This window comes from Medicago truncatula, chromosome 1 (assembly GCF_003473485.1).
Source record: "Medicago truncatula cultivar Jemalong A17 chromosome 1, MtrunA17r5.0-ANR, whole genome shotgun sequence".
Taxonomy (NCBI): domain Eukaryota; kingdom Viridiplantae; phylum Streptophyta; class Magnoliopsida; order Fabales; family Fabaceae; genus Medicago; species Medicago truncatula.
In genome coordinates this window covers 23,749,325-23,763,540 of record NC_053042.1, presented here as the reverse complement: position 1 = coordinate 23,763,540, position 14,216 = coordinate 23,749,325, and the positions used below count along the sequence as shown (strand labels likewise).

At 36.7% G+C, this 14,216-nt stretch overlaps 1 protein-coding gene across 1 annotated transcript; it reads left to right on the top strand.

Annotated features, from left to right (window-relative positions):
* Positions 1-12,447: 12,447 nt before the first annotated feature.
* Positions 12,448-14,040, top strand: LOC25483418 (uncharacterized). Its single transcript, XM_013612110.3, has 2 exons — positions 12,448-12,787; positions 13,252-14,040. The coding sequence occupies exons 1-2, from the start codon at positions 12,626-12,628 to the stop codon at positions 13,336-13,338; spliced, it is 249 nt and encodes an 82-aa protein (XP_013467564.1). The 5' UTR covers positions 12,448-12,625; the 3' UTR covers positions 13,339-14,040.
* The last annotated feature ends 176 nt before the right edge of the window (positions 14,041-14,216 follow it).

Genomic DNA, 14,216 nt, shown 5'->3' with positions numbered 1-14,216 from the left:
GTATCAGAGCGACCTAGACGACACAGTGAGGCAAGGCCACTCACAGAAGCAACTGCACACTAAGCACGATCACCTGCAAGTTACCCATACGAAGGGCAACATTTTCAAGCAGAAGGGGTGAGATTTCATAACAAAATAATGCTAATCAAAGTAATTCGAATCATAATTAACATTAACATCATAATCATTCTTGGATAACTTTGCATATTCAAATAACAAGTATCACGTATTCATATATTCAACAATATCACGTATTCACTTATTCAACCGTCATCAACAACATAGCATTATGGACATGACAATGTGACAATGCTCTTAGACTCCTTATATGCATGTGGTACCAATCGTCATCATAAGTATTAATATACTTTAATCGTGCCGAGGACAAAGCTCCTATTAATCGTGCGGAGGACAAAGCTCCTAATAAACGTGGTGAGGACTAAGCTCAATGAGATGCTATGCATGGACTCTTATGAACAAAACATCGTAATCAACATATCAACATGCATCCAACAATTTGGAGCTAAACGTCATCATTTCATCATATATAAATACATACAATGCACTTAGTTAAATAACAGCAGCAGCATAATCAAGTCACATAACAGGATGATATCATTATATCAATAGCACATCAATTATTTCATAATTAAACTTCCATATCTTACATAAATATACAATACCTTAATCATACTCAATCAATATCAACATATCTTAAACAGCTTACAGACTGCATTTAACGTCATCATTAGGTCTTATTATCATAAGGGGGTTCGCTCTTGATCAAAACATGCGACACAAATCGCACAAACACTCATAACGCTCAAGGCTGGAGGTGCTCGCGAGGCGAGGGTTCCTGCTCGCCATGGCGAGTACTAAACAATTCCCAAACTAAAGTTGTTCTGGGTCTAATCTTGCCCTACATTCATTCCTAATCATTACTAGGTATGTTCAGGCACACTAAGGCATTCAAGGTCCAACTAAAAAGGTCGAAACACAAAATCTAACATGCACTCTGCCTTAGCTCGCTATGGCGAGTAAGGTCGCTCGCTATGGCGAGCTGCATTGCACAACTCGCGAGGCGAGGAAACAGGGTTCGCGAGGCGAGCGATGAATGTTCATCACTCGCGAGGCGAAAATCATAGCTCGCCGTGGCGAGCGATGAATGTCGCTACGGCCAGACTTCCTAAATTCACAAAAACTCGACGTTTCACATGGTTCTAAGCTTGTTTTTGATTCCAAAGTTCGTCCTAAACATTATCTAAGGTCTAGGAACACTTTCTACATCAATTAAACCAATTCTCACCGTCTGATCATCAATTCTAAGGTTTTGACCTAGTTTTCGTTTTCTCCAATTCACTCCTAATTCTTGTTAACTAATCATCAGAATCACATTCAATTAACAATACTGAGTTATTAGTCTCACCCTTACCTGGTTATGAAGAAATCGCAGCCCTCTCTATGCTCTTCTCCCTTCTAAGCTTTTCTCCCTTTTTCAAAAGTTTTCACGTACAATGAGTTTCTAAAATATTAGGTCTTCTCCTATTTATACCTCTTTCTAATAACTTATCTTATCTCACTTTCTCCCCCAAAACTATCTAAAATATCAAAACAGCCCTCAACTAAATATTTTATATTATTTTCAAATCTTTATTTTATTTAACAATAAAATAAATCTCATATCATAATCAAATCCTCCAAAACTCATAACTTATCACGTCATCAATCAAATCACTAAATTCATCGTGAATCACCAAAACATAACAAAATCATGCATATACTATATAATTATAATATAATTGCCTAAACTCAATTAAATAACGATTAAACGAAAGTGGGCGTTACAACTCTCCCCCACTTAAAAGATTTTCGTCCTCGAAAATTTACCTCAAGCAAATAACTCTGGATAAGACTCCAGCATCTTACACTCAAGCTCCCACGTCAAGCTTTCACCAGTCGCTCCCGTCCAAACGACTCTCACGAGAGGTATCTCCTTGCCTCTCAACGTCTTCACTTTACGATCATCAATCCTCACCGGTAAAGTCTCTACCGTAAGGTTGTCTCTAACTTGCACATCGTCACTTTGGATTACATGAGATGGATCCGGAACATACTTTCGAAGTTGCGACACATGGAAAACGTTGTGCAAATTCGCAAGATGCGGCGGTAAACCCACTCGGTAAGCCACCGTTCCAACTCTTTCCAATATCTGATACGGACCAATGAACTTCGGGGTCAACTTCTTTGACTTCAAAGCACGTCCTACACCAGTCATAGGAGTGACTCTCAAAAACACGTGGTCTCCTTCTTGGAACTCAAGATCTTTTCTACGCTTATCATGATAACTCTTTTGTCGACTCTGCGACGCTTTCATTTTCTCTTGGATCATCTGAACTTTCTCAGTAGTTTGCTGAACAATCTCTGGTCCTAAGACCACTCTTTCTCCTGATTCAAACCAACACAACGGACTTCTGCATCTCCGACCATACAAAGCCTCGAACGGTGCCATTCCAATACTAGAATGATAACTATTATTATAAGTGAACTCGATCAACGGAAGATGACTATCCCAAGTTCCTCCTTGCTCAAGAACACAAATTCTCAACAAATCCTCTAGCGACTGAATTGTTCTCTCCGACTAACCATCTGTCTGTGGATGATACGCCGAACTCAATCTCAACTTCGAACCCAAGGCCTCTTGCAAACTTTTCCAAAATCTAGAAGTAAATCTTGGATCTCTATCTGACACGATGCTCGAAGGAACACCATGCAACTTCACAATCTCCTTGATATAAATCTCTGCCAACTGGGCAACGGGAAAACTAATATTAATCGGTAGAAAATGAGCCGACTTCGTCAATCTATCAACAATAACCCAAATTGCGTCGTTCCCTCTAGGAGTATTTGGCAAACTCGTCACAAAATCCATGGATATACTATCCCATTTCCATTCTGGCACGTCTAAAGGTACCATCATTCCAGCAGGTTTCTGATGCTCAACTTTCGACTTCTGACAAACTAAACAGGAATACACAAACTGTGCCACATCTCGTTTCAAACCAGACCACCAGAAAATCTTCTTTAAATCATGATACATCTTCGTAGCTCCCGGATGAATACTCAAGCTACTTCTATGACTCTCTTCAAGAATCATCTTCTTAATCTCTTCATTGTCTGGGATACAAATTCTTCCTCGGAATCTCAACACACCTTGATTGTCGATTTTAAAATCACTGTCTTCAGTCTGATCTCTAGCAACCAACAAGTCCACAAACTTTACGTCAACTTTCTGTGCTTCCTTGATATTTTTCAGAAATTCACTATCAATCTTCAGCATACCCAATTTCACACTCTGAGGTGTCCATTCACAAACCAAACTCAAATCTCTAAACTCTTCAAGCAATTCGAACTCCCTGACCATCATAGCGGACATATGTAATGTCTTCCTACTCAAGGCATCTGCAACAACATTAGCTTTACCTGGATGATAATTCAAACCAAAGTCATAATCTTTCAACAATTCGAGCCATCTTCGCTGTCTCATATTCAATTCCTTCTGATCGAACAAATACTTCAAACTCTTGTGATCACTAAACACCTCAAATCTCGAACCATACAAGTAATGTCTCCATATCTTCAATACAAAGACTACGGCCGCCAACTCGAGATCATGCGTAGGATAATTCTTCTCATGAATTCTCAACTGTCTTGAAGCATAAGCTACCACTTTACCTTCTTGCATAAGTACACCTCCTAACCCAACTTGGACGCATCACAATATACCACAAAAGGTTCATCTGACTTCGGCAAAATTAACACTGGAGCAGTCGTCAAACGCTTCTTCAATTCACCGAAACTGTTCTCACAATGAACGTCCCACACAAAAGTTTTACCTTTACAAGTCAACTGCGTTAGCGGAAGAGCTAACTTAGAAAATCCTTCAATAAACCTTCTATAGTAACCAGCTAAACCCAAGAAACTTCTAATCTCTGTAACGGACTTAGGAGTCTCCCACTGTGATACCGCTTCAACTTTAGACGGATCCACTGCAATACCATCACCAGAAATAACATGGCCTAGAAAACTCACTTCTTTCAACCAGAATTCACACTTAGACAATTTAGCATAAAGCTTCTTCTCTTTCAACACTTGCAAAACAATCTTCAGATGCTCAGCATGTTCTTCTTCAGTCTTGGAGTAAATCAAAATATCGTCGATAAACACAACCACAAACCGATCCAAAAATGCATGGAAGATGCGATTCATATACTCCATAAACACTCCAGGTGCATTGGTCACACCGAAAGGCATAACTTTATATTCATAGTGACCATAACGCGTTCTGAAAGCTGTCTTCTGCATATCTTCATCCTTTACTTTAATCTGGTGATAACCTGACCTCAAATCAATCTTGCTGAAAACTCGTGCACCCACTAGCTGATCCATCAAATCATCAATTCTCGGAAATGGATACCTATTCTTGATAGTTACCTTGTTCAACTGTCGATAATCAATACATAGCCTCATACTACCATCTTTCTTCTTTACTAACAAAACCGGCGCTCCCCAAGGTGAAACACTCGGTCTAACAAACTTCTTCTCAAGCAAGTCTTCCAACTGTTTCTTCAACTCAGATAACTCAGAAGCAGACAGACGATAAGGTGCCATCGAGACCGGCTTCGTTCCAGGAACAAGATCAATAGAAAACTCAACTTCTCTCTCTGGAGGCACATCAGGAATCTCATCTGGAAAAACTTCAGGAAATTCACACACCACCGGTAACCTGTCAATCACTGCTTGATTCTCAATAGATAAGGTAGCCATTAACGAAAACATCAAGATACCGTCGCGTTCCAGTTGCTTCAGCTGCTTAGTAGATAAAAACTCTGCACCACTTTCCTCTTCGACGGAAGAGAAATGTACTGACTTGCTAAAACAATTAATAAGAACGTGGTTGTACTCTAACCAGTTCATACCCAAAATCACATCCATACCACTCAAAGGTAGACAAACTAAATCCATTTCAAAATCACGACCAAACATAGACAAAGGACATTTCAAACATACGAGAGAAGTAGTCACCGAACCCTTAGCTGGAGTTTCGACAACCATCTCTCCATTCATATCAGACAAATCAAGACCCAAAGCAGAAACACAATCGAAAGCAATAAAACAATGCGTAGCACCAGTATCAATAATAGCAACTAAAGGAGTATTATTAATATAGCAAGTACCTCTGATCAAACGATCCTCATTCTCTGTCTGAGTCCCAGTCAAAGCAAAGACCCTACCAGTAGTCGGCGCCCTCTTAGGCTGAGTACACTGTGAACTAATGTGACCCTCTCCATTGCAATTAAAGCACACAATGTCTGTACGATTGCAATCAGCTACAACATGACCTTTCTTGCCACACCGGACACACTTCTTGATTTCCTCAGGGCAGACGTTGCTTTTGTGGCCTTTCTCACCACAATTGAAACACACAATCTCTGCAGCATCCTTCTTCTTAGGCCGCCTAACATCGACCATCTTCTGTTTACCTTTGTCAGCGGGGGCACTGTACGGCTTAGGACGACTCTGCTGTCCCTTGCCCTTCCTTTCATTCACTACCTTGTAGTGAGCCTTCGTATCCTCTTCGTAGATTCTGCAGCTATTAACCAAATCCTGAAAAACTCTCAGCTGTTGGTATCCAATCGCCCTCTTAATGTCGGGCCTCAAACCGTTCTCGAACTTGATGCATCTCGAGAACTCAGCATTCTCAGCAGTATAGTGCGGGTAGAACTTCGACAGCTCCACGAACTTGGCAGCATACTCTGTCACAGACATGTTTCCTTGCTTCAATTCAAGGAACTCGATCTCCTTCTTCCCGCGAACATCTTCCGGAAAGTATCTTCTCAGGAACTCTCTCCTGAAAACAGCCCAAGTCACAACAGCTCCCTCCTGCCCAAGGGTAGGCAGAAGAGCAACCCACCAGTCATCAGCTTCCTCGGCTAGCTGATGAGTACCAAACCGCACCTTCTGATCTTCAGTGCACTGCATAACTCGGAAAATTCTCTCAATCTCCTTAAGCCACGTCTGGGCTCCATCAGGGTCATAACGTCCTTTGAAATTCGGAGGGTTCTTCTTCATGAACGTCTCCAACATCCTAGCTTCCGCGTTCGCACCAGCATTTGCGTTAGGTTGTTGTCCCACAGCTTGGGCAACAGCTTGTAGAGCAGCAGCTAACGCAGCATCGTTTCTTCCAGCCATTTCCGAGATTCTACAAAAGTAGCAACAACAACATAAGATAGTAATATAAATATTACTAAGACTCGACACGACTCTTCTAATTGATCGGACGGACCAACCTGCTCTGATACCAATTGTAACACCCCGTTTTCCCAACATAAAAATTCTTAAAAACATTTATCAGAGTAAGCATCATAAACAACGGGATATCACATAGAGCATAATCTAAAACAGTTAAATAATAATTTAACCAATATCTTAAACATTGCAGCGGAAAATCATAATCATAATTCATAAAACGTTTTGGCACGCAGGCCCCATCAAAAGCTCATGATCATAATCCATAACATTATAAAAATAACATATTAGTCACGTAAGATAATGAAGCATGCATAAACATAAACCCCATCCCGTTACGTATCAGAGCGACCTAGACGACACAGTGAGGCAAGGCCACTCACAGAAGCAACTGCACACTAAGCACGATCACCTGCAAGTTACCCATACGAAGGGCAACATTTTCAAGCAGAAGGGGTGAGATTTCATAACAAAATAATGCTAATCAAAGTAATTCGAATCATAATTAACATTAACATCATAATCATTCTTGGATAACTTTGCATATTCAAATAACAAGTATCATGTATTCATATATTCAACAATATCACGTATTCACTTATTCATCCGTCATCAACAACATAGCATTATGGACATGACAATGTGACAATGCTCTTAGACTCCTTATATGCATGTGGTACCAATCGTCATCATAAGTATTAATATACTTTAATCGTGCGGAGGACAAAGCTCCTAATAAACGTGGTGAGGACTAAGCTCAATGAGATGCTATGCGTGGACTCTTATGAACAAAACATCGTAATCAACATATCAACATGCATCCAACAATTTGGAGCTAAACGTCATCATTTCATCATATATAAATACATACAATGCACTTAGTTAAATAACAGCAGCAGCATAATCAAGTCACATAACAGGATGATATCATTATATCAATAGCACATCAATTATTTCATAATTAAACTTCCATATCTTATATAAATATACAATACCTTAATCATACTCAATCAATATCAACATATCTTAAACAGCTTACAGACTGCATTTAACGTCATCATTAGGTCTTATTATCATAAGGGGGTTCGCTCTTGATCAAAACGTGCGACACAAATCGCACAAACACTCATAACGCTCAAGGCTGGAGGTGCTCGCGAGGCGAGGGTTCCTGCTCGCCATGGCGAGTACTAAACAATTCCCAAACTAAAGTTGTTCTGGGTCTAATCTTGCCCTACATTCATTCCTAATCATTACTAGGTATGTTCAGGCACACTAAGGCATTCAAGGTCCAACTAAAAAGGTCGAAACACAAAATCTAACATGCACTCTGCCTTAGCTCGCTATGGCGAGTAAGGTCGCTCGCTATGGCGAGCTGCATGGCACAACTCGCGAGGCGAGGAAACAGGGTTCGCGAGGCGAGCGATGAATGTTCATCACTCGCGAGGCGAAAATCATAGCTCGCCGTGGCGAGCGATGAATGTCGCTACGGCCAGACTTCCTAAATTCACAAAAACTCGACGTTTCACATGGTTCTAGAGCAGCAGCTAACGCAGCATCGTTTCTTCCAGCCATTTCCGAGATTCTACAAAAGTAGCAACAACAACATAAGATAGTAATATAAATATTACTAAGACTCGACACGACTCTTCTAATTGATCGGACGGACCAACCTGCTCTGATACCAATTGTAACACCCCGTTTTCCCAACATAAAAATTCTTAAAAACATTTATCAGAGTAAGCATCATAAACAACGGAATATCACATAGAACATAATCCAAAACAGTTAAATAATAATTTAACCAATATCTTAAACATTGCAGCGGAAAATCATAATCATAATTCATAAAACGTTTTGGCACGCAGGCCCCATCAAAAGCTCATGATCATAATCCATAACATTATAAAAATAACATATTAGTCACGTAAGATAATGAAGCATGCATAAACATAAACCCCATCCCGTTACGTATCAGAGCGACCTAGACGACACAGTGAGGCAAGGCCACTCACAGAAGCAACTGCACACTAAGCACGATCACCTGCAAGTTACCCATACGAAGGGCAACATTTTCAAGCAGAAGGGGTGAGATTTCATAACAAAATAATGCTAATCAAAGTAATTCGAACCATAATTAACATTAACATCATAATCATTCTTGGATATCACTTCATAATCATTTAACAATTCATAAAGCTTCACAGTTCATGATCTTTATCTTTAATAGGTCACACTAAGTACCTAAAGCTCCTTTCTAACCAATCCAAACAACTCAGGTCTCACAATGCACTAAAACTCTCAATTCTGGAAGTGCTCGCGAGGCGAGAGCATCTGCTCGCCATGGCGAGTACAAGCCAACTTTCCAACTAAGGTTGTTCCAGGTTCAATCTCATTCTCATTCGTTCCCTAATCATTAGTAGGTACCTAAAGGTACTCAAAGGCATCTAAGGTTCAACTCAAAAGTCAAAAACTCGAAAATCAACATGCTCTCTGGTCATACTCGCTATGGCGAGTAAGGTTGTTCGCCGTGGCGAGCTGTACCAAAAAGACTCGCGAGGCGAAGGGGAAAGGCTCGCGTGGCGAGCGATGAAGCTCATCACTCGCAAGGCGAGATTCATTGCTCGCTATGGCGAGCGATGAATTTTGGCTCGGACAGGATGCACTTTCTACACGAAAATCATCATCTAACATGGTTCTAAGCCTAAATTCAATCCCAGAATTCATCCTAAACATATTCTAAGGTTATAGGACGGTCTCTACATCAATCTAACACAGTTTTGCTGTTTGATCATCAATTTTTAGGGTTTTGACCTAATTCCAAAACTTTTCTAAATCAATCCTAACTTTGTCAATTACTCATCAGAATTACAACAACTAACATTACTGAATTATTAGTTTCACCCGTACCTTGTATGAAGAAAATCGCAGCCTTCTCTTGGTTCTCTCTTCTCTTAGCTTTTTCTCCCTTTTCTCCAAAAACGTACGTACAGCAATATTTTTTCTAAACTAGGTTTATCTCTTTTATATCTCCTCTTAATTACTTATCTTATCTCACTTTCTCCCCCAAAACTATCTAAAATATCAAAACAGCCCTTAACTAAATATTTTTCATATTTTTATTTTCTTATCAAATCTTATTTTATTTAACAATAAAATAAGTCTCATAACCTTATCAAAACACATCAAATTATCCAAATCAACTTAAATCATCTTAATTCAACAAAACTCACACATATATTATAAAAATATAATATAATCGCTTAAACTCGATTAAATAAATAATTAAACGAAAGTGGGCGTTACAGAGGTAGTGGTCGTACTATTGTCCTTTGATGAAAATGACATTCATTGACTCTCTGAAACTTCAGAACCACTATGCTTGATCTTCTGAACTATCATAGCTTGACATCCATTGCTTCTGCTCCTTTGGTCTTCAGCAATCCAGAGTTTGGCTTCCAGAGTCTGAGGTCCAGTTTCTGGATGATCTTCACAGTCTGACTGCATCGACTGGTAGTCATCAGAGTCTGACTTCTTCAGATTCTGACTTGAACTTAGTTTCTCTTGAAAATTCTTTTCTCTACATTTGTTTTTTCAGAAACAATAGACGTTGTATAATTTTTATCTATGGTCCTGCACACTTGAACAAATATTAGCATATTCAATTGATCTTTTAATACTTTGTTATTATCAAAACTTAAAAACATTGTTTAAACTTATATTATTCCAAAAAATAGGAACCTTGTTTGAAACCCCACTCTCTTTTCTTCTCCTCTTCTTTGAAATTTAGTCATTCAGTCGCAATAAAAATAAACTACATTCCTTCTTTAAAGCTCCAGTATCAACTATGACTTAAATATCAAAAATCAAGTGGTTTTCTTTTGTGATCAAAATCAATTACTCATTGTTAGTGAGTAAAAAGTATGGTGATCGTACCTGGGGAGAGGTCCCCTATTTATAATAGTGGTTCCTATGGTAAGCTCCTTGTTGGTTGCTAACCTTTTTAAAAATAATCACTTTTCAGAGTTTTCGTCCATTGGTTACAGTTTTTGACAAGAATAAGAATCTAAAAGTAATATAAAAGTACTTAAAATGAGAAATTATTTTGATTACAAACAAGCCGGGAATCACTTCAACTAACACAAACAACTAATTGGGCTTATTAAATTATGTATTCGAGTGAGTGCCCTAAATACATTTCAAACCCAAGTTTTATGCATTTCAGAATCCATAAACAGAGCACATGAATAATTGAGGAGGCTGATAAGAAATGAAAGAATCGCCCAAAAATCACAAGGTTTTAGAGAAGATTATGGTTGAGTGTTAAAGTAGAAATCTTTATTCATTAATTTTGTTAGGTCTGCATTAATTTAACCTAATTTTTTCCCGCTCATTTGCTTTATTAGGTTTGCAATTATTTAACCTAACAAATTTCATCTAAAAAAATGCATCGCACTAATTTCATTTCTATCCTCTTGCCTTTTTTTTTTTAAGGAAATATTTTCTACACTTATTTGATGCTGCACGTTTGTCCTAAAAACTATGACCATATCAATGATCACGTTTGATGCCTTCTATTTTATACTTTTTTTTTGACAATTTTTTGTACACTTTATTATTTAAGGAAATATTTTGTACCTAAAAAAATTGGTCGCACCAATTTCATTTCTATCCTCTTGCCTTTTTTTTTTGTAGGAAATATTTTCTACACTTATTTGATGTTGCACGTTTTCTCTAGAAACTATGAGCATATCAATGATCACGTTTGATGCCTTCTATTTTATACTTTTTCTTTTTTCATTAATTTTGTTAGGTCTGCATTAATTTAACCTAATTTTTTCCCGCTCATTTGCTTTATTAGGTTTGCAATTATTTAACCTAACAAATTCCATCTAAAAAAATGCATCGCACCAATTTCATTCCTATCCTCTTGCCTTTTTTTTTTTGAAGGAAATATTTTCTACACTTATTTGATGCTGCACGTTTGTCCTAAAAACTATGAGCATATCAATGATCACGTTTGATGCCTTCTATTTTATACTTTTTTTTTGACAATTTTTTGTACACTTTATTATTTAAGGAAATATTTTGTACCTAAAAAAATTGGTCGCACCAATTTCATTTCTATCCTCTTGCCTTTTTTTTTTTGTAGGAAATATTTTCTACACTTATTTGATGTTGCACGTTTTCTCTAGAAACTATGAGCATATCAATTATCACGTTTGATGCCTTCTATTTTATACTTTTTCTTTTGGATTTCTTTTTTTGTAAACTTTCTTATTTAAGAAAATATTTTGTACCTAAAAAATTGGTCGCACCAATTTCATTTCTATCCTCTTGCCTTTTTTTTGACAACATTTTGTACACAAATACTAGAAAAATTCATCGCACTAATTTCATGTTTTTTTTGACAATATTTTGTACACTTTTTTTTTTGAACCAATTTCATGTCTTTATTTCATTCCTATACTGTTGCCTTTTTTTTTTTGACAATATTTTCTACACTTATTTAATACGTTTACAAACAGAATACCCTAATTTCCATGCAAACTCAGCTTCCGTAATTTCCATGTAAACTTGATTATATATACCAAGCCGTAAACTGTTTCTTTAAAAAAAAAAAAAAAACCTAAACCGTGTAAAAATTTCACACACAACACAAAAATCATATATTTTGATATTTAGAGCTTTGCAAATGAAAAGACGTGACCTAACAACTTTTTTTTTTCACCGTTACCAATTATATATTGCATTTTATTATTTGTATGTCAATCCCTTTACAAAAATCATATATTTTTATATTTAAAGCTTTGCAAATGGAAAGACGAGACCTAACAACTTTTTTTTTCACCGTTACCAATTATATATTGCATTTTATTATTTGTATGTCAATCCCTTTACAATAAACCCGAGCGGAGCACGGGTCAAAAATCTAGTTAAAGTATAAAATGATACCTTCGAGAGATAACTCCCAAAACACACCCAAAGGGAGATTAACTCCCAAACGATTATGGGCATATCTCTTGAAAGGGTATTAGCAAGGGCAAAAACGGAATTTTGAATGGCTAGGGAGACATTTAGGGACCATAAAAGCAATCTTCAAAACAATAATAAGGCCCATAATACTCTAATGCCCATTTTTCACTGAGAATCTTCCAGATAGTTCGAATATCTTTCTTTCTTATCTTTCTCTCCACGCAATCAACCCCTTTTATTACTTCCAGAGGCCTCCAGAAAGGTTTGTGATTTCTATTAAAAACTTACTTGAAACTCCTTTTTTTTTAAGTGATTTTTTGTATTGGAGTATTCTCAGTAGGTAGGTATGGATACACAGAAAAGCCAAGCTAATGAAAAGCCAACTTCGTGTAGAAAGAAGAAGAATGAAGAAGCCACTTTCATTGAAGATTTGAAAGATCACATTGATGAGTTCATTCATGCTTCTATGGATGAACACAAAACTTGCTTTCAGAAAACAATTAAGAAGGTAAGGTATATATGTTTTTTGTATGATTACTTTCTCAATAGATAATTATATGAAAATATATATGTCAATATTTTGTTTTGAATGACATATACCAGTGGTTAGTTGATAGGTGAATATTTAGTTATTCGTCTCGTTTGAACCCAGAACCTTTAACTCTTAATCATTAGAGATTAAACTGATAACGAAACTGCATGTTTAGTAACTATTTTGTATTTAATCCTGAGTCAAAGACTCTTGTGACAGCGAGGTGCAGGGTCAGAAACTAAACTAAAGTGATCATTTACTCCCGTCAATTGTGCCCTTAATATCTTAATAATAGATGACATAGTGGCGGATTTTATATACTTTAGAGACTTATTGTTATATAAATATTTAACAATTAATTGTTTTAGGATTAAATTGATAATTTATTAATTGTTTTCCATCTCCTGATTTTGTGTTAATGTTTCTTTTGTCAAATTCAGATGTTTGGTTTGTCTAAGGCTGTTGCCGAGAAGAACTCTGAAGGAGTTGAAAGTTCTCTGCCTCTTCAGAGAACTCTGCGAGATTAGTTTGCTTTTGAATCATAAGGTTTTTATTTTTGTCATGTGGTAATGTAATATAACCGTTGGAATAACACAAATTATTCCCAGGAATAACATACCTGGGAATGAAAATATGAAAATTTGATTCTTGGGTATTTGTTAAAAAAAGGTGTTTAGCAAATAACTTGACATTCCTAGAAAAATTGGAAGTTACAATTTTTTTTTTAAAATCTATACATAATATCATGGGAATGTACATTCCCATCTCTTTACATGGGAATAAGTTTATGGGAATAATGGAAGTTATGGGAAGTTACTCTATTCCTAGGAACCTTTATACTCAGGAATATTTTTTTCTCAACCTCATAACAAACATGGGTATAATCATTTCCTAACCATGTATTCCCGGGAATGTCATTCTTAACCTTGAAACAAACACCCCCTTGATGTTTAGTTATGTTGGGATTTAAATAAATGCAGAGAAACTGTTTAATAAAGTTTTTTTACTTTATTTTATTTAGAAGTAAAATTCATAAAGTTATGTTGGGAGTTATGCTTTTTGTTTTCCTCCACTGTTATTGATAAAGTTGTATAATTCATCTCCTCTAATAGGTGAAACTTGATGAAGTTGTATTGTAATTTCACATTGGAGAGTGTTTTTCTTTTACTATTAGATGTATGTGTTTGAATATTGTTTGAGCTAGCGTTTGAGAATGAGATCTAAATTCATTTATCAAAACTTATGGTTCATAATCATTGTCGATAAACCAATTTGTCTTGAAGATATTAGTTTGTTGTTCGTTTCAATCTTTAATTGACGAGAATACCATTAATAAAACATAAGATAAACACCAAGATAAATATCGCATATTAATCAAGCCTTTAATATGGACCAATGAAACACA

Coding starts and splice junctions, on each gene's coding strand:
- LOC25483418 (XM_013612110.3), top strand. CDS start 12,626: ATGGATACACAGAAAAGCCAAGCTAATGAAAAGCCAACTTCGTGTAGA. Junction 12,788..13,251: donor TTCAGAAAACAATTAAGAAG/GTAAGGTATATA, acceptor TGTCAAATTCAG/ATGTTTGGTTTGTCTAAGGC.